This window comes from Trichosurus vulpecula, chromosome 5 (assembly GCF_011100635.1).
Source record: "Trichosurus vulpecula isolate mTriVul1 chromosome 5, mTriVul1.pri, whole genome shotgun sequence".
Taxonomy (NCBI): domain Eukaryota; kingdom Metazoa; phylum Chordata; class Mammalia; order Diprotodontia; family Phalangeridae; genus Trichosurus; species Trichosurus vulpecula.
In genome coordinates, this window is record NC_050577.1 from 301,260,544 (window position 1) to 301,280,933 (window position 20,390).

General features: G+C 45.5%; 1 protein-coding gene across 1 annotated transcript in view; it reads left to right on the forward strand.

Annotated features, from left to right (window-relative positions):
* The window catches only part of EFCAB6 (EF-hand calcium binding domain 6), a gene marked incomplete at its 3' end in the record, with an annotated part of 228,542 nt that overhangs the window by 32,187 nt on the left and 175,965 nt on the right, over window positions 1-20,390 (forward strand). Inside the window, exons 2-3 of the mRNA XM_036760831.1 lie at window positions 11,597-11,808; window positions 19,209-19,297. Coding sequence (XP_036616726.1) covers window positions 11,597-11,808; window positions 19,209-19,297 — 301 coding nt within the window. The remainder of the gene's footprint in view (window positions 1-11,596; window positions 11,809-19,208; window positions 19,298-20,390) is intronic.

Genomic DNA, 20,390 nt, shown 5'->3' on the forward strand with positions numbered 1-20,390 from the left:
AATATTTTTAGGATGTATCAGTTCTTTTCCTTTCTCCCTGATCACCTTGGGAAACAGACCTAGTAGTGATGGTTGCTGTGAGTCCTTCATTTTTGAAGAGGACCAATGACATTATGACATTGGCATCAGGGTGCATTGTGTTCGGGTTTGGCTGACCAGTCCAGTGCAAGTTTGGAAGGCTTTGTCACAGGTTGGGCATACGCAGTCCCTTAGAACATTTGCAATGGAGATGTATCTGGATTTGTACAACTCCCATTTCCTTTGGCCTACTGTGATTCTGCTGTGCCTATGGAGTACAACACTTTCTTTGATGTGGGCATGCCATGCTGGGCAGTCCTACAGGACCAGTGTCTCCCATATTTTTTTTTGGAGGGGGGAAGGCTGGGCAATTGGGGTTAAGTGACTTACCCAAGGTCACACAGCTAGTAAGTGTGTCAAGTGTCTGAGGCTGAATTTGAACTCGGGTCCTCCTGACTCCAAGACTGGTGCTCTATTCACTGTGCCCCCTAGCTGCCCCTACCATATCTTCTAATTGATAGCAAAGTTCTTCAGTGAGACCTTAAGAGTGTCCTTGTGGCCCTTCTGACCATTGTCTGAGCTCTTGCCTTGTGTGAGTTCTCCATAAAATAGTCTTTTAGGCAAATGTACTTTTGGCATTCAAACATGGCCAACCCATTGGATCTGCACTCTCTGAAGTAGAGTTCGAGTGCTTGGCAGTTCTGTTTGAGCAAGGAGTGTCCTTGCTAGGTGATCTTCAGAATCTTCCTAAGACAGTTCAAATGGAAGCAGTTTGGTTTCCTGGCAGGATGCTGGTATACTGTCCAGGTTTCACAGTCACACAACAATACAACAGCACAGTGGCTCTCGACCTTCAGTTTGGTAGGTAGCCTAATACCTTCTGTCTCCCACACTTCTCTTTGGAGCCCCCCAAACACCGCTCTAGCTCTGGCAATATATCTCTGGAAAGTATACTGCCAAGGTAAGTGAACTTATACACAGCATTCAGCATTTCTCCATTTGCTGTAACTGATGGTTCCATGTATAAACAGTGTGGGGCTGGCTGTTGGGGAACCTCTGTTTTCTTGGCATTGATTGTCAGGCCAAAGTTAGCATAAGCAGCAGAGAACTGATCCATACTCTTGCATCTTGGAGGTTGCATTGAGCGCTCAATCATCTGCAAAGGAAATACACAGTTTTATAACTCTTTGGACATAATTTAAATTTGCTCTCCAAAATGGCTGGATCAGTTCACAACTCCACCAACAGTGGAATTAATGTCCCAATTTTTCCATATCCCCCCAACATTTGTCATTTTCCCCTTCTCTAATTTTTGCCAATCTGATAGGTGTGAGATGGTGCCTCAGAGTTGTTTTCATGTGCATTTCTCTAATCAATAATGATTTAAAGCATTTTTCACGTGATGATCTATGGCTTTGATTTCTTCTTCTGAAAACTTCCTGTTTGTGTCCTTTGACCATCTATCAACTGAGGAATGACTCATATTCTTAGAAATTTGACTCAGATCTCTATGAGGCCTATATCTGAGAAACTACCCCTCCCCCCAATTTTTTGCTTTCCTTCTAATCTTGGCTACATTGATTTTGTGTTTTTTTTGGGGGGTATTTATTTATTTATCCTTTGGGTGTATAGTATATATACCCTTCCATAGTATACCCTTCTGGCTCCCTGTTACTGTCAGGTATGAAATTTTTTGTTTTTTCTCCCACTTACTGGTAGTTTATTTTTTCAATTACACGGAAAGATAGTTTTCAACATTCTCTTTTATAAGATTTTGAGTTCCAAAGTTTTTCTCCCTCCCTCCCTCCCTCCCCTCACTCCTCCTCAAGATGGCAAACAATCTGATATAGGTTATACATGTCCAATCATATTAAACATATTTCCACATTAGTCACGCTGTGAGAGAAGAAATCAGAACAAAAGGGAAAAACCACAAGAAAGAAAGAATGACAACAAAAGTGAGAACAGAGCGCTCTGATCGCGTTCAGACTCCACAGTTCTTTCTGGGGTGTGGACAGCGTTTCCCATCGCGAGTCTTTTGTAATGGTCTTAGATCATTGTATTGCTTAGAAGACCTATCATAGCTGATCATTACATGGCGTTGCTGTTGCTACGTACAACGTTCTCCTGCTTCTGCCCACTTCACTCTGCATCAGTTCATATAAGTCTTTCCAGGTTTTTCTAAAATCTGCCTGCTCATCATTTCTCATAGCACAGTAGTATTCCATTACATTCATATACCGCAGCTTGTTCAGCCATTCCCCAGTGGATGGGCATCCCCTCAGTTTCCAGCTCTTGGCCGCCACAAAGAGCTGCTGTACATATTTTTGTACATGTGCATCCTTTCTCCTTTTGTGATCTCTTTGGGATATAGCCTTAGTAGTGGCTTTGCTGCAGGTTTATAGGCCTTAGGGCATAGTCATTGATTTTGTTTGTACAAAACTTTTTAAATTTAATGTAATCAAAATTATCCATTTTACATCTGCGATGTTTCTATCTCTTGCTTATCCATAAATTCTTTTCTTTATCCATAAATCTGATAGGCAATATGTTCTTCCAACTTACTTATGATATAACCTTTTATGTCTAGGTCACGTATTGATTTTGACCTTATCTTTGAAAATGGTGTAAGATATTGGTCCATATCTAGTTTCTGTCAGGCTCTTTTCCAGTTTTCCCAGCAATTTTTTTTACCAAATAGTGAGTTCTTGTCCCAAAAGCTTAGATCTTTGCATTTATCAAACACAAGATTACTATAACCATAACTATGTATTGTATACCTACTCTATTCCACTGATCTATCATTCTGTCTCTTAGCCAGTACCAGATAGTTTTTTGATAATTACCACTTTATAATACAGTTTAAGATCTGGTGCTGCTAGACTTCTTTTCTTTACTTTTTTATTAATTCCTTTGAAATTCTTGACCTTTTATTATTCCAAATGAATTTTGTTGTTTTTCTAGCTTAATAAAATAATTTTTTGGTAGTTTAATTGGGGTGGCACTGAATAAGTAGATTAGTTTAAGTAGAACTATCATTTTTATTTTATTGGCTCAGTCCACCCATGAACAATGAATATTTCTCCATTTATTTAATTTTTAAATTTTCAAATTAAATTAAATTTAAAAATACTATATTATTTATTTTTAGCATTTGATTTTAAAAATTTGAGTTCCAAATTCTCTCCCTCAATTCCATCCCTCCCCTGTCCATTGAGAAGACAAGAAGTGTGATATCAAACATATGAAATCATGCAAAGCATTTTCATATTACTATGCTGGAAAAAGGCAGGAAAAATAAAGAAAGTGAAAAAAACTCATTATATTGAATAGACTCCATCATCTCTCTCTGGAGGTGAATAGCACTTTTTCATCACAAATTCTTTATAATTGTCTTGGATTGTTGTCTTAATTAGAGAAGCTAAGTCATTCATAGTTGCTAATCATACAATATCATTCTCACTGTGTACAATATTCTCCTGGTTCTGTTCACTTCATTTTTTGCATCAGTTCATTCTCTAATTATTTAAACCTGACTTTATTTGTATAAGAAGTGTTTTATAATTATGTTCATATAGTTCTTGGGTTAGTCTTGGCAGATACGCTCCAAGGTGTTTTATATCATTCATGATTATTACAAATGAAATATCTCTTACCATATCTTCTTGGAGATCTTTGTTGGTAATATATAGAAATGCTGATGATTTGGGTAGGCTTATTTTCTATCCTGCTACTTTGCTAAAATAACTAATTTTTTCAACTAATTTTTATGTTGAATTTGCAAGAAGAAACAGTTTTAATTTCCTCATTGTCCATTCTGTTTCCTTTAATTTCTTTTTCTTCTCTTATTGCTATGGCATTTCTATTGCAATGTTAAATGATATTGATGATAATGGGCATCTTTGCTTGACTCTTGATTTTACTGGGAAGGCTCTAGCTTATCCCCATTACGGACAATGCTTGCTGACAGTTTTAGGTAGATGCTTCTTATCATTTTCAGGAAAAGTCATTTTGATTGATATAAGAGTTTTGTTGATTTTGTTATTGATATAATCAATTATGTTAATAATTTTCTTTATATTGAACCAGCCCTGCATTTCTGGTATGAATCCCACTTGCTCACAAAGTAAATTCTTTGTGATATATTACTGTCGTCTCCTAGCTAGTATTTCATTTAGGATGTTTGCTTTAATATTCATTAATGAAATTGGTCTTTAATTTTCTTTCTCTGTTTTTGCTCTTCCTGGTTTAAGTATCAGCACCATCTTTCTTTTTTGTTTGCTTTTGGAGGGGGTAAGGCAGGGCAATTGGGGTTAAGTGACTTGCCCAAGGTTGCACAGCTAGTAAGTATGTCAAGTTTCTGAGGCTGGATTTGAACTCAGGTCCTCCTAACTCCAGAGCTGGTGCTCTACTCACTGCACCACCTAACTGCCCCCATCTTTCTTTCACAGAAGGGGTTTGGTAGGACTCCTTTCCTATTTTTTCCAAATAATTTATTTAAAATTAGAATTCATCGATCTTTAAATCTTTGGTAGAATGCATTTGTAAATCCATCTGGTCCTGCCACTTTTTTTTTTCTTAAGAAGCTCATTTATGGCCTGTTCAATTTATTTTTTCTAAAACAGGTTTATTTAGGCATTCTGTTTCTTCTTTTGTTAACCTTAGCAGGTTATATTTTTTTTGGTAAGTATTCTTCCATTTCACTTAAATCGTTAAGTTTATTGGCATATAATTGGGCAAAATAATTCCTAATAATTGCTTTAATTTCATCTTCATTAGTGGTGTATTCACCCCTTTAATTTTTGATAATAGTGCTTTAGTTTTCTTCTCTCTTTTTAAAAATCATATTAACCAATGGTTTTTCTATTTTGCTGTTTTTTCCCCATAAGACCGACTCCTAGTTTTAGTTACTAATTCTATGGTTTTCTAACATTCAGTTTTTATTAATCTCACCTTTAATTTTCAGTATTTCCATTTTGGTGTTTAATTGGATATTTTTAATTTATTCTTTTTCTAGTTTTCTTGAATTGCATATTCAATTCATTGATCTGCTCCTCTATTTTATTGATGTAAACACTTAATAATATAAATTTTCCTCTGGTTACTGATTTTGCTGCACCCCATAAGTTTTGGTATGTTGTCTCATTATTGTCATTCTCTTTAATAAAATGATTTATTGTTTTTATGATTTGTTCTTTGACTCACTCATTCTTTGAGATTAGGTTATTTAGTTTCCAATTAATTTTTAGTCTGTTTCCATGGTCCTTAGTTAAATATAATTTTTATTGCATTATGATCTGAAAGGCATGCATTATATATTTCTGCCTATAAAGTTTTTATGCTTTAATATGTGGTCAATTTTTGTAAAGATGCCATTTACCACTGAGAAAATGATATATTCATTTCTATTCCCATTCAATTCTCTCCAGATGTGTATCATTCCAGCTTATCTAAGATTCTGTTCATCTCCTTGATTTCTTTATTATTATTTTTTGGTTAGATTTATCTAGTTCTGACAGAGAAAGGTTGAAGTCTCCCACTATTATAGTTTTGCTATCTATTTCCACCTGTAATTCATTTACCTTTTCCTTTATACATTTGGCTGCTATAGCATTTGGTACATATATGTTAAGTATTGATATTACTTCATTGTCTATGGTATCTTTTAGCAAAATGTACTTTCCCTGCTTTTCTCTTTTAATTAGATCTATTTTTCTCTTTCTTTGTCTGAAATCATGATTGCTACCCCTGCTTTTTTTACTTCAGCTATAGCATAATAAATTCTACTCTACCCCTTTATTTTTACTGGATGTGCGTCCCTCATTTTTAATTGTGTTTCTTGTAAACAACATATTGTCAGGTTCTAGTTTTTGATCCATCCTGCTATTCATTTCTCTTTTGTAGGCCAATTCACCTCATGTCGTTGTTTGTTTATTTTCCTGCCTGTTTTTTGACTTCGAACTTTATGTTAAAGTTGGGCTCTGCCCACTTTGGGGTATGGAGGCAAAAAGCTTCAGGCTTTTTCATGCTGCTCTTTTCAGAGCTAGTCTGAGGGTCTGCAAGTTTTTGGTGCTTCCAACATGGTGTGATCCTGGGAGAGGTGAGGTCACCGCTCTCCTGGTCTGAGCTCTGGTCTTTACCCAGGAAAGGCTTCTACTCCCCAGCACCCACAAGTGCTAGTGTCTTTCTTCATCCTGTAGCTGCAGCCAGGGTCCTTGCTGACCCCCAGTGCTCCTCACTGTCCTGGAACTGTGATTCAGAACTGCGTATGGGCAATAGAGTTACCAGTCAGTGCCAGCAGAGGGTCCCCTAGAATCTCTTTCTCCCCAGTTGTCTGAGCCCCTAACCATCCATCTCTGAGCCAAGAGCTCCTGAAGCTTTTGCAGTGGTGGCGACGGCTGCTCTAGTTCATTGTGTATGGGATTTGGACAGGCCTCCCCAGGGTCGTAGACTTCTCCCGCCATCCCCTAAGTCTTCTTAGGCTGGAAAAACGCCTCATTTCGACACTTCATTGGCTCTGCTGCTCCCACACTTGAAAAGTTGTTTGGAGAGGAATGTTGGGAGAGTTCAGCTGGGTTGCCTCTAATCCACCATCTTGGCTTCTTACCTCACCATACATTTCTATGGGGGATTTTTAATTCCTCCCTCCCCTAGACACACCTACCCCGTCTCTTTCTCACCTCATTACTGAGCAGTGTTTTAGGTAAGTGTTCATTTTGAGTTCCTCCTTTTCTGAGGGCCTGTTGAGACTACCCCAAATCTTGGTGTGCGAAGGTCCCCACAAACTGGGCAAGAAGGTCATGAGTGGGCCACACCCTGAGCCTTCCTGTTTCCATGCAGGAGAGGCGGGATCATGGCCCAGGGATTCCCCAGTCATGGGATGCTGTGTTCTTTTCTGTCACAGGGAGTTAATACGAACAGTCGTGAATTCAGTGGATTTGGGGTCTCTGCATCCTGCGACTGCCGGAATCAAAGCAGACGCAAGGCCCCATTCTTCACCCCTTGGTATCACGACCCCTAATGCTGGCAGAAACCTCGTCAGGTCATCTTCGTGTGAGTACCCAGGAATGTATTTAGAAAAGTGGCTGCATTCAAGTCATGTTAGCAAAGAGGCAATGAGGTTTGAGTCTTGGATCTGTCCCTCACTTACTCTGTGGCCCTAGGTGGGTCACGTTCCTCTCAGGGGCTTGGTTTCCTCATCTGGAAAATGGGACAGTTGGATGAGCTTTGTGATGGGGGTGCCTCCCATGCTAATGCTCTGTGACTCCAGTCTTGGTGCGTAACAGAACAGACAGACCCCTTGCAATGTCGCTGTAATTGATGCAATGAAGTGAAATTTCCTTGTTCTCTCGAATCGTCACTTTGGGCCACCGAATCTGACTGAATGTTTTTCCTCTCTGAGACCACCAGCAGCATCTTCTGGGGCAACTTTCCCCTTTACATGTTGTGTTGGTCCACAGTGAGGGAGGAGGAGGAGCAGGAGGAGGAGGAGGGGCAGGAGGAGGAGGAGGAGAATGAACAGCAGGAGGGGGAGGAGGGGGAGGAGGGGCAGGAGGAGGAGGAGGAGGAGGGGCAAGAGGAGGAGGAGGAGCAGGAGCAGGAGGAGGAGGAGGAGCAGTACCTTTAGAGCAATACCTGGCTTCACTCTGCTGAAGAGGGAAACCAGACCTGACTTAACTGATGGATGCTGGAGGTTCATCCCAGCGCTCAGTGACTGACTCCTCCTTTTCTACCTTCTTCTCAAAGCACCAGAGACTGTGCTTCTTCTCCCTCCTAAGCAGGGCTAGCGAGCTAATTGGATTTTTTTCTTTCCTGAGGTATACTCCCGTACCTTAAAAAAATGGTTTAACTCTCAAAGAAAGATAAGTTAATTGACGGTGGCTTCAGGCCAGTCCCCCTAGAGGTTGAAATAGGGCCAAGTCATTCAAAAGCAATTTTCAGCTTTTGGGAACATGGGGAAAGAAAAAAGATTTGAGGCCTGGGAATGAAATCTTTCTAATCCCTTAGTGTGAGGCCTCTGGTGACCCCCTCCTTACTTCTGTGCCTCACCATCCCTGGATATTTTTCTCTACCTCCTGATCACCCCAGGCCAGAGTGGACACAAGAGTTCATGTATCAGCACGACAGGACCGAGCAACGGAGTTAACTAAGACGCTCAACGCTCCCGAGAAGGACCATTTGTCTCCAGTTTACAAACGAATCCCCACTGTATCAACACCCTCCTGTGGATTGGGGGCTGAAGATACTGAGCTCAGTTACTTTTGTTTGTGCTTCGCATGCTCGCTCTCCTCTGCCCGAGCCATTTCTCAGAATTTCAAATCTAATAATTTCTGTATGCACACATACACACATGTGCATACATACACACAATGATGCCTATGTGGGCAATGAACAGTAACACACATGTAGACATGAGGCAGTAACACACACATACAATATACAATAACAAAGATATATACAACGCATCAGAATATGTACAATATACAACAATACCCATACACACAAAGTGATACGTAGTAATATTGTAATATGTAACATAATGTGATATGATATGATATAATATAACATAATAATGTAGTAATATATAGTACACAATGTTCCACACAATGTAATACATACAATACATAACAGTACAGATATGCACACTTTAAAGTGCTATATAAAGCGCTTGCTCACTGTGGCGATGACCACGATGATGATGATGATGAGAAGTTGGCATTGTAGGCTCGGACCTGTCACTTCATGGCTGTAGGAGGCTCCCAGAAGGATGCTGTCCTTTGCCTTTGTAGGTGGACAACCATCTATGGTGCAGAGATTGGGAGGATTGCCTGGGGCGGGTGACCTCGTGCCCATCTCCACTCGAATGATGCTCACATCCCCTTTTCCAACCCCAGCCTCTCTTCTGACCTCCATCTGTTCTTCTTCTTGGACATCTCACACTGGATGTCCTGTTGGCATCTTAAACTCAACATGTCTCAGGTGGAATTCTCTCTAAACTGGGGGAATAAGAACAGCTGATTTTTATGTAACACCACGAGGCTTACCAAGTACCGCCCTTCCACCAGCCCTGCGAGGGTTGGCAGTGTAATTGCTATCACTCCCCCTTTACACAAAAGGAACTAAGGCTTAGAGGGAGGGGGGAACTGACTTACGTACGTTCACAAATCTAAAAAAGGTGAGAAGATACCTCAAACCCAGGACTTCCGACTCCCAGTGCAGTATACTTTGCACCCCCTTTCGATGGATTGATTCGATGTCTGCTTTGTCCATGCCCGAGTCCATCTGGGATCCCGGGTGGTGTCATGGCTGTACCCAGAGGGGTTCAGTGACTCAGTGAGAAATCACAATGATAAATCGGGGTGAGGTAGGGGGCATAGATAATCCCACCATCTCCCTCAAGTTGGATCTCATGTGTGCGGGGAGATGGAGCTTTCGTAAAAATATGTTTAATATCTGCCCAGAGCTTAATAAGTGATGGACAGAGCTAATAAATAAACTGTAATCACAAAACCATTTACAGCCTTGTGCATAAAAACTGAAGATTTACCAGCCCACAAACATTCTTTTCCCACCTTCTTTTTCTCCCTGGTAGTAAAATAAATGAAATTACATGCTAAGTCATTTGTTACTAATTTGTGCCATTGGTGAGTACATGCCGTATTTACCCATATAATGTCCTGTTGTATTTAACTTGCATGTTCTTCTCTTCCCCATTTCAAGACTGAAATGGAGTATGTGCATATGTGTACATGGCAGGGAGAAAGGACTGGCCAATGTTAGCCTGGAGGAGACAAGACTGGGCAGGTTATGATGCTGGTGGACTGTCACATGCAGGAGGGAGTCAGCTCTTCTGGGCGGCTTCAGAGGGCCAGAGTAGGACAAGTGGGTGACAGCGAAAGGAGGCAATCTGCAGGACAAGACCATCAGAGCTTTCCACAATGTCTTTTGTCTTTGTATCCTCATCACCTAGTGCATACAGGAGTTGCTTAATAAATGCCTATTTGTTGATTGTGTGCATACATGTTGTTTCCTCTGATGGGATGTGAGTTCCCTGAGGACAGGGAGGGAGTGTCTTCTGTCTCGGTATCCCTGGCCCCCAGCACTGTGCCTTGCATATAGTGGGCACTTACCAAGCCCTCGTTGGTTGGCTGCAGGGTAGCCAGCAGAGGCTGGCGGTGTCAGGCTGGCAACACCATAGAAGACAATCAGTCACCAGGCAGACAGGAGGTTGGATGAGCTGGGAGTGTCATGGAGATTGCTGACCTTTTAATAAGAGACCTGAGCCTGTGTTCTGGACAGGCCCTTTCGCCTCCATTTCTTCATTTCTGCTCTGGAAGTGGGGCTGAGGTGCACTAGCAGCTTCAGGGGCTCTTCTGGCTCAGAATCCAAGAACTGTCGTTACTGAGCATTTTTTCATTCCCGACGTGGGAGTGACGTCCAGCGATGTCCGTGCTCTGTGCAGGCTCTGAGGCTCTTTTATTTTAGCCAAACTGGCTTCATGGCTCCGTGACCCAGGGCACTCACTGCTCTGGCCAAAGAGAGTGGGCTCAGATGGGGAACCCTGCAGAATGGGCAGGGAAGGTTCCCAGTAGGGGAAAATATCCAAGGAAAGACTCTTTTCAAGATCCACATGCTGACTGGGATCCTCAGGAATCCCTGATTCATTTCAGGAGGTTTGGATTCTCCTTCCTCTGAAGCAGAAAATCCTTCTCGGATTTTGTGCCCAGTGGCCACCTGGTAGAGTCTTCCCCAAAGACCAGCTGCTATGATCCTCTGCCTCTTGTCAGGCCTGTAGTGATCCAAGACATCTATAAAACGATGTCATTCACCCTTAATCAGATTCTCCTCCAACTGCCCTGCTGTCAGATCTGTGAATTAAAGTTCCTACTGTGTGCAGAAGCATACAAAAACAGGTGTCCCTGCCTTCAGGAAGCCAATGTTCTCCTCGGAGGGTCAGCAGACAGTCTTTCCTTTGGGCTGCTTTGTGTTCATTCTCTCAGAGCTGGAATCTCCTTAGGGGGCAAAATTCCCAAACTCAGAGTCCTAGATCTTGAGTTCAAACCCCTGGGGATTGGATTCCATCACTGGGACTTCTGGTTGGGTAAGAAAAGCACCAGAGGTCTTTTCCTTGCCAGTCATGTTGTTGTGTTGTGTCACCAGCCTCACTTTTTCCTCCAGAGCCATCTGGGTCCAGTGGCCTGATATTCACCAGGATGACTGGAGATGGCCCAGGATGCGTTGGGAGACCCTGGCCCTTTTAGGCCAGTCACATAGAACAGTGGAGAAGGCATCCCCTGTCTCGGAGCTGGCAAAACTGTGTGACCTCAGGCAATCCTCTGAACCTCTCTGAGCCTTTTCTCCAAGGGGAGGGACCATTCTCCTCCCCCCGCCCCCCATCCCACAGTGCTGTCTGAGGCCTGGGCTATATGGTGGGACCCATGGGGCTGGTCCATCCCTGGGTCTCGGGCTGTTCTAGAAAGGTGTTTGTGAAGCTGAGCTGATCTGGCCTCATTCTGAAGGCTTCTCTCTGGTTTTCTGTTGTAAGTCCATTTATTAAGCAGCTGCTTCTATCTTCCAGCCATATGCGTTGTGAATCCCATCTTGTCCTTTGCGGATCTGGATAGAATCTTCTTTCAAAAAATTCTCGAAAAAGAAGATGACTTGAAGAAGGCATTTAGCATAATCGATTCTGAGCAAACCCTGAGGGTGACAAAGAATCAGCTGAGACGCATAATCGAAGTCTACCTTCTGCCTCTCACCAGAAAGCAGTTTAATGAAGTTCTATCCCAGGTATGGACGGGGAATGTCGGGAAGGACAATGGATTGTCCCGAGGCATCTGGCGATCCTTCACAGTCCTTCAGGGTAACAAGAGGGAGGCAGGGGAGCGGGGAGGGGGCAAGAGCAATGCACCAGGGCTTGGGAGGCCACATTCTAGGACCCCTGAGGCCTAGAGCAAGGGAGTTCCCCTTCGGTTTTCATTTACTCATCTGTAAGATTAAGGGGTTGAATTTAGATGATCCCAGCCCTGCCCCTCCAAACTCCGACCTTCCCTGTTCTAAGGTCCCTCAGAACCCTGACAGCCCCTGTTCTAGGGCCCCTCCCTGCCCTGACATCCCCTGTTCTAAGGCCCCTCCCCACCCTGACCTTCCCTGTTCTAGGGTCCCTCCAAACTCTGACCTTCCTTGTTCTAAGGCCCCTCAGAACCCTGACAGTCCCTGTTCTAGGGCCCCTCCAGCCCTGACCTTCCCTGTTCTAGGGCCCCTCCCAGCCCTGACCTTCCCTGTTCTAGGGCCCCTCAGAACCCTGACCTTCCCTGTTCTAGGGCCCCTCAGAACCCTGACAGTCCCTGTTCTAGGGCCCCTCCCAGCCCTGACCTTCCCTGTTCTAGGGCCCTTCAGAACCCTGACAGTCCCTGTTCTAGGGCCCCTCCCAGCCCTGACCTTCCCTGTTCTAGGGCCCCTCCCAGCCCTGACCTTCCCTGTTCTAGGGCCCCTCCAAACTCTGACCTTCCCTGTTCTAGGGCCCCTCAGAACCCTGACAGTCCCTGTTCTAGGGCCCCTCCCAGCCCTGACCTTCCCTGTTCTAGGGCCCTTCAGAACCCTGACAGTCTCTGTTCTAGGGCCCCTCCCAGCCCTGACATCCCCTGTTCTAAGGCCCCTCCCCACCCTGACCTTCCCTGTTCTAGGGCCCCTCCCAGCCCTGACAGTCCCTGTTCTAGGGTCCTTCAGAACCCTGACCTTCCCTGTTCTAGGGCCCCTCCAAACTCTGACCTTCCCTGTTCTAAGGCCCCTCAGAACCCTGACCTTCCCTGTTCTAGGGCCCCTCCCAGCCCTGACAGTCCCTGTTCTAGGGTCCTTCAGAACCCTGACCTTCCCTGTTCTAGGGCCCCTCCAAACTCTGACCTTCCCTGTTCTAGGGCCCCTCCAAACTCTGACCTTCCCTGTTCTAAGACCCCTCAGAACCCAGACCTTCCCTGTTCTAGGGCCCCTCCCAGCCCTGACCTTCCCTGTTCTAGGGCCCCTCCCAGCCCTGACCTTCCCTGTTCTAGGGCCCCTCCCAGCCCTGACCTTCCCTGTTCTAAGGCCCCTCAGAACCCTGACAGTCCCTGTTCTAGGGCCCTTCAGAACCCTGACAGTCCCTGTTCTAGGGCCCCTCCCAGCCCTGACCTTCCCTGTTCTAGGGCCCCTCCCAGCCCTGACCTTCCCTGTTCTAGGGCCCTTCAGAACCCTGACCTTCCCTGTTCTAGGGCCCCTCCAAACTCTGACCTTCCCTGTTCTAAGACCCCTCAGAACCCTGACAGTCCCTGTTCTAGGGCCCTTCCCAGCCCTGACATCCCCTGTTCTAAGCTTCCCTCTACCTCTGATGTTCTCTGTTCTCTGGGCTTACCATTGCTTTAATAGCTATGACTTCCTATGAGAAAGCTCTGGGAAGAAGCCAGTTGTCATGTCATACAACTGGTGTATGTAGTAATGCTCTTGTGGAGCCTCCCCTCAAGGCCCTTGCAATTTGGGCAAATACACTCAAAATAAATAAATCTGGGTAAATATACTGATGCAAAGGGGGCAGTTAGGTGATGCAGGGGATGGAGTGCTGGGCCTGGAGTCAGGAAGACCTGAGTCCAGATCTGGCCTCAGACACTCACTAGCTGTGTGACCCTGAGCAAGTCACTTACCCTCATTTACCTTGGTCTTCTCATCTGTAAAATGAGCCAGAGAAGGAAATGGCAAACTACTCCAGAATCTCTGCCAAGAAAACTCCAGACGGGGTCACAGAGAGTGAGACATGACTGAACAAGCGATGGCAAGAATGTGTCCTGGGTGGGCAGTTTGAACTGGAAACACGCACACACAGACTCACAGTATAGTTGATGTAGGAGGATGGTGTTTTAGCTGGCGTTTGGACCCAGTGACCCTGGAGGCCTCTCCATCCCTGGGATTCTACATTCTTACACTGGCTGTTGGGTTTTTCGGCAGCTTCATAGGCCTCTCTGATTTGATCTTGCTCTAGTATATACTTGAACAGGAATCTGCTCTGCACCATCTTTGACATGGGGTTATCTAGCTGCTCTTTGAAGACTTCTAGGGATGGGGAGCTCATCACTTCCTGCCTGAGGCACCCCAGTCTGTTTCTGAGACAGCTGTCAGCAGGGAAGTTTGTCCTCACCCAGAGTCAATATGGGTGTCTCTGTCCTCCTTTGCCCCCAATCTTTCTCATTCTTCCCTCTGGGGTCATGCAGAACCAGGCTAATCCCTCGGCCCTTTCAATCCTCCCCAGGCTCCTCATCTTCAGGCTGTGAACCTCCAGCTCCCCCAGCTGACTCCCTGGCCACCCTGGCCGTCCCCTCTGGATGACCTCCAGTTTATCACTGTCTTGGGTGATTGTTTGGAAAGCCGGGCCTGCTCTCCACAGAAGCTGCTCCTCCCTGGGCTCTCACGCTGGGCTCTTTGGGCAGTCTGGCCTCAGACCCACCAGCTCATTGTGGCTTATTCTTAGTTACTTGGTCCATTTTGACACTTTGGAGTCAGTTGTTATGAAAACAAATAACCAAAGAGGAATTTCTGGCAGGCTCCAGCTCTACTCTTGACCCCCATGGCCTTGACTTTCCTGTCCTCAGATTTCACAGGCTTTTCCCATGCATTTTCCAGACATGTTTGTTGTTTCTTTCTCTCAAGCAGGTACTGATTCTTGGTGCCTTTTGCCCTCAGAGCTCTTGCCTCTGAAAGCCCAGCAACCGTCTCAATGGTAGCTCAAAACATTGAGCAGATTCCCTAGTGACACTTCAGGACCTCTCTAGTCTTGGTTGTGACCCCTTCAGACTGTAGTCGCTGGTCATCAAATCTGTCTGCTGGTGGCCAGTCTCCCAGTCATGGGCCTGCTGGGAGTGAGGCCAACTCCCTGAGAAAAGATCATTTGTGGTCCATCGCCAGGCCCATCCTTGAAGCCTTCCTAGCTTGGTAGTAAGAGCCTGGGTTCTGCTGGTAGAGCTTTTGAGAGCCAGGATCACTTCCATGCCTTGATAAGGAGGACTGTGGTGCAGGAGGTCATGCTTCTATGCAAAAAATTGGCAAATGTCCCCCCAAAACGTAGACTCTGGGCCTGTTGGTAGAGACAACCTGAGCTCCAGCCTCATAGGCTCCTACTGGCCAACTTTCAGTAGATGCTTCAAAAGTTTTTCTGGAAATATACAGGTGCCCTCTAGAGCCATAGGCCAGGGTGACTGGTGCCAGTGGATTGGGACAATAGGAGCTGGTGTAATTTTATTATGCACCCCTTGTATACCAGGCACTCTACTAGGGTTGGGAATCAAAGATGAAAAAAGCCACACCCATAGGCCCAGCCCTTCAGGAGCTTACAGTTTAATGGGGTGGGGGTTGTGGGGAGACAGAGATACAACACACAGATGAACCAATATGACGTCTGGTAGTCAATCAGCTCTCAAGCATTTATGGAGCACCTACTATGTGTACAGCACTGTGCCAGGTCCCTGCCCTCAAGGAGCTTAATTGCTAACATGCACACATAGAAACAGAGATAGAATTTTTAAAAATAAAGAGGTCATTTTGTGGGAGAGGCCTTTGGGATATCAGCCTGACGGAAAGGCCTGGAGCTGAGCCTCAGAGGAAGAAAGCAGGCATTCTTAGAGGAGGAGGCGAGGTGGGGAGGGGCATTCCAGGCCTGGCCAGGGGCCTGAAGGTGGGGGGGTGTCAGGAAGAGACTAGGGCTGCAAAGAAGGGGAGCTCCGGAGATGAGGCTTTGAAGAAGGTTGGAGACACAGAGACAGGCCAGGGAACGGAGGTGGGGGGGACACGCTAGAATTCGTTGGGAACAGAGTGAAATCCTTCTCTTTCCAGAAACTCCCCCCCCGCTCCCCGCCCCACATATACAACTCTACAGCTCTGGTATGTATAGGAAACAGGCAATCTGGTGACTGTGGGCCAGGAGGAGGCCAGCAATGGGGCTGCCCGGACGGGAGGCAGGGCTCTCCCAAAGAACTCTCTCTCTCAAGCTCCAATAAGCTGCCCTGCCTTCAATCCAGATCGACTTCACTGGATTAGGAATGAGCTGCTCCCCTTCCCTGGCACCTCTTAGGGTCTGTGGCTCAAGTGTTACTTTCTTTCTTTTTTCCCCATTTGTTTATTAGTTAATTTATTTTTAGTTTTCAACATTCACTTCCATAAGTTTTAGATTTTCTCCCTTCCCTCTCCTCTCCCTCCCCAGGATGGCCTGCAATCTGACATAGGCTCTACACGTACATTCCTATTAAACACATCTTCACATTAGTCATGTTGTATAGAAGAATTATAATGAATGGGAGAAACCATGAGAAGGGAAAAAAAAACGAAAACAGAACAAAAGAAAAAGAAAAAGAAAACAGTCTGCTTCATTCTGCATTCTCACTCCCTAGTTCTTTCTCTGGATGTGGATGGCATTTTCCATCATGAGTCCTTTGGAGTTGTCTCAGATCCTTGCACTGCTGAGAAGGGCTAAGTCCATCAAAGTCAGTCCTCGCACACTGTGGCTGTCACTGTGTACAGTGTTCTTCTGGTTCTGCTCACTTCACTCAGCATCAGTTCATATGAGTCTTTCCAGGTCTTTCTGAAATCTGCCTGCTCCTCATTTCTTGTAGCACAATGGCATTCCATTACATTCATAGACCACAACTTGTTTAGTCATTCCCCAACTGATGGGCATTCCCTCAATTTCCAGCTCTTGGCCACCACAAAGAGAGCTGCTATAAATATGTTTGTACACGTGGGACCTTTTCCCATTTTTATCATCTCTTTGGGATACAGACCTAGTAGTGGTATTACTGGGTCAAAGAGTATACATAGTTTTATAGCCCTTTGGGGCTATTGCTCTCCAGAATGGTTGGATCAGCTCACAGTTCCACCAACAATGCATTAGTGTTCCAATTTCCCCACATCTTCTCTAGCATTTATCATTTTCCTGTTTTGTCATGTTAGCCAATCTGGTAGGTGTGGTGTGGTACCTCAGAGTTGTTTTGGTTTGCATTTCTCTAATCAATATGGATTTAGATCATTTTTTCATGTGACTATAGATAGCTTTAATTTCTTCCTCTGGAAACTGCCTGTTCATATCCTTTGATCATTTATCAATTAGGGAATGACCAAGTGTTACTTTCTATAGGAGGTCTTCTTTCCAGGGGCCTCCTGGTTCTGTAATGCCATCCTTGCAGAGGCAGTTAGGTGGGGGGATGGAGAGAGTGCTGGGCTTGGAGTCCAGAAGACTGTGACCTTGGGCAAGTCTCTTAACTTCTGTCTGCCTCAGTTACTTCAATAGCAAAATGGGGATCATAATAGCACCTAATTCACAGGATTCTTGTGAAGATCAGTTGAAAGAATATTTGTAAAGCACTCTTTGGCACATAGTAGGCACTTAATAAATGCTTGTTCAAAGGAGAAAGGAATTAGCATTTATTAAGCACTGTGCTAAGCAGTTTACAAATATTATCTCATTTGGTTTTCATAACAACCCCATGAGGTCAGTGCTGTTATTAACCCTGTTTTACAGATGGGGAAACTGAAGCAGACAGCTGGTAAGCATCTTGCCCAGGGTCATTCAGCTAGAGCACGTCTGAGGTTGGATTTGAACTCAAGTGTTCCTTAAGCCTTTCCCTCTTCTAAAGTTCCTTTGTATGTACTCCCTATGTATCTTGTCTCTATCCGTATACCTAGTTATTTACATGTTGTGTCCCCCATTAGATGGGGGTTCCCTGAGGGCAGAGACTATTCTTTTCACTTTTTTGTATCCCCAGTGCTCAGCACAATGCCCGGCACATAGTAGGTGCTTAGTAAACATTGATTGATTGATTGCTGCTTTCCTCCATGCACACTACAATCTAGGCTAACTGTTCTCTGAGGATGCCTTCCCGCTCTCACCTCGGGTTGGTGGAGGGCCTCCCTCCCTCCCTAAGCCTGCACATATAGGAAAGGCCTGAGCAGGACCTCAGTGCTATCCACTCATATGTTGACCTGAGGCTACAAATTCTGCGTCTCCTTTGGGGGCCTGGATTTGTGGGGGAGCCCGTCCAGTCTGGGAGATGTGCTGTTGGCATCCTCTTGTCCATCGTAGTTACCTGGCATGCCTGACAGAACCCAGTGTGATGAAGAGCGGTCACATCTATTCTTGGTTTTGTTGTCTGGAGGATGCGGGGGCTGCCAAATCTTGAGGGAAGGGGCAACAACGTTCTGGGAGGAACGGCTGAAAGAACTGAGGATGCTTGGGATAGAGAAGAGAGGATGTGGGGGATCTGATCTGACTTCCACATCTGAAAGCTGGATTAAGCTGATTCTGTTGGGAGCTCTAGAGGTCAAAATTAGGACCAGTGGGTGGGAGTCGGAAGGAGGAAAGATCCCAGCGATGTGAAGGGAGGGTTGTGCCTAAGGCAGGGTTCCGTTGTCCCTGAACAGGTGCTTCTGGTCTAGATGGAGTCCTCTTCCATCTGGAGTCTGTGATTCTAGGAAGGTTCCCAGGTACTGTGGTTGCCAGAACCCTTGAATCCATTCCTGTCCTGCTTTTGTCGAACTAAAAAAGCCAATGGAGAGAAAAACAAGCATTGAAGGACTGACCCAGGATGAGAGCTAGTTAAAAGACCCTGGCAGAAATGAGTTGAATGGACTGATCTATTGCTTCCAAATTTGCATCCAATTGGAGTGGGGGCTAATTGCTTGGACTTGTAAACCTTTCTGCTGCAATGGAAATTGGAGCTCATAGATATGTTTGGATGGGAATCAAAGCATATTTATACTCAGTTTATTGTCTTCAGAAGCCAGTGACTATGATATAGATAAGGCAGAATCTTTCTTTTTTTCCTCCACGTTTTAGTTTTACTAAGGGACAGAGAGTCCTCCAGGTGCTCAGAGGTTAAGGTCTAGATTCTGCCTGGGTCCTCAGTCACTTGGGGGCTGCTGGGATTATTTTGGAGAAGTACTTGGCTTCCTCTGGTACCCACACCAGCCACCTAGGTATCCTCTCATTGGGTAATGCTCACATCTGGACTGCTGGTGATGTCTGGTCCATTTAAGTCTTGGAGGGGATGGTTGGGAACCTTTGAATCAACTGCCCATCCTATAAAAAGTCTGCTGTGCAGAGTCAGGAGGTGAAGACTAGTAATGAGTTCCCCTCTTCTGGACACAGTCACTTTATTGCTGTTTGTCTTGCATTGTAGATACCTCTTACCAGCAATGGGGAAGTGCCCTACCTGGAGTTCCTGGCTAGGTTTGGCAGACTGATCACAAATGCTCACTCCCTAAAAAGGTAAGGAGTGGCTTGTTTTCTATGGAATCCAATGTTGGCTCTATGGCTCCTATGAAAATACGGGTATAGAGGCAGGTGTAGACAGCTTCCTTGGGTGCCTCTTGTTGGCATGGAATAACCCTGGGCTCTGGCAGTTGGACCAGAGGGACTCAAGGGTGTCAGCCTCTCCCTCTGGCTCTGACACCTTGGCAGGTGCTGCCCATCTGGCAAGGCTGTGAGTGCCAGCCTCATAGATGGACTGGCTCTTTCTTGTCACAGAACCAGCCCAGATGGGTGTGGACAGGTCCAGCCCCAGAGCAGCGGCCACAGCGCCTCACAAAGACTCTCTGCTGAGGGGCCAGTTCCATGAATGTTTATGAACTGCTTGCTCTGTGCCAGGTGAGGGCAGCATGGGGGAGTAGACAGAAGGCCAACTGACTCAGACTGCATGACCCTGAGCAAGTCACTTCCCCTGAGTTCCCTGGGTAGGTGTCTGGCATGCTAAGTGTCAGAGAAGGTGCCAGGGACAAAAATGAGGCCATCTCTACGCTCAAGGAGTTCTAGTCAGCCTGGAGATGTGAAGGGCCAGTGCCCGGGAGGACATGGATCTGTGAACTCTGAACAAGTGGAAAAGAATGGCTTTGTTCAGGTGATGTGCTGAGCATTGAACATGGGGTGGGGGAGGGAGACAGTACCTGCCCCCAGGGAGCTTACATTCTAGTAGGTGAAGACTCTGTAGAGGGCAGTGGTAGGCAGGGCAGGGTGAGTAATTGATCCATGTGGACTTTCTGGAATGGCTGGTGTTGATTCGATGGCTGATACCAGAGTTAGAGGGGGAAAAGGGGGTTGGGGGCAAGGAGCCAGTGGCAGGGACATGGCAGCATGACATGAAAGTGTCTTGGGACTTTCATGTTGGGTTTGGGTCAGCCTAGACTGCTCCAAAGCCCAGGGCCTGTGGGCAGGAGCCAGAGTTGAGACAGTAAAGTTACTTTAAGAGCATCAGAACTAATTTAATTGATGGATCCATTGTTATTCATGATTCATTCAACAAATGCTTAATAAATACCTCCTTCAGTCAGTCAATAAACGTTGATTAAGCACCTACTATGTGCCA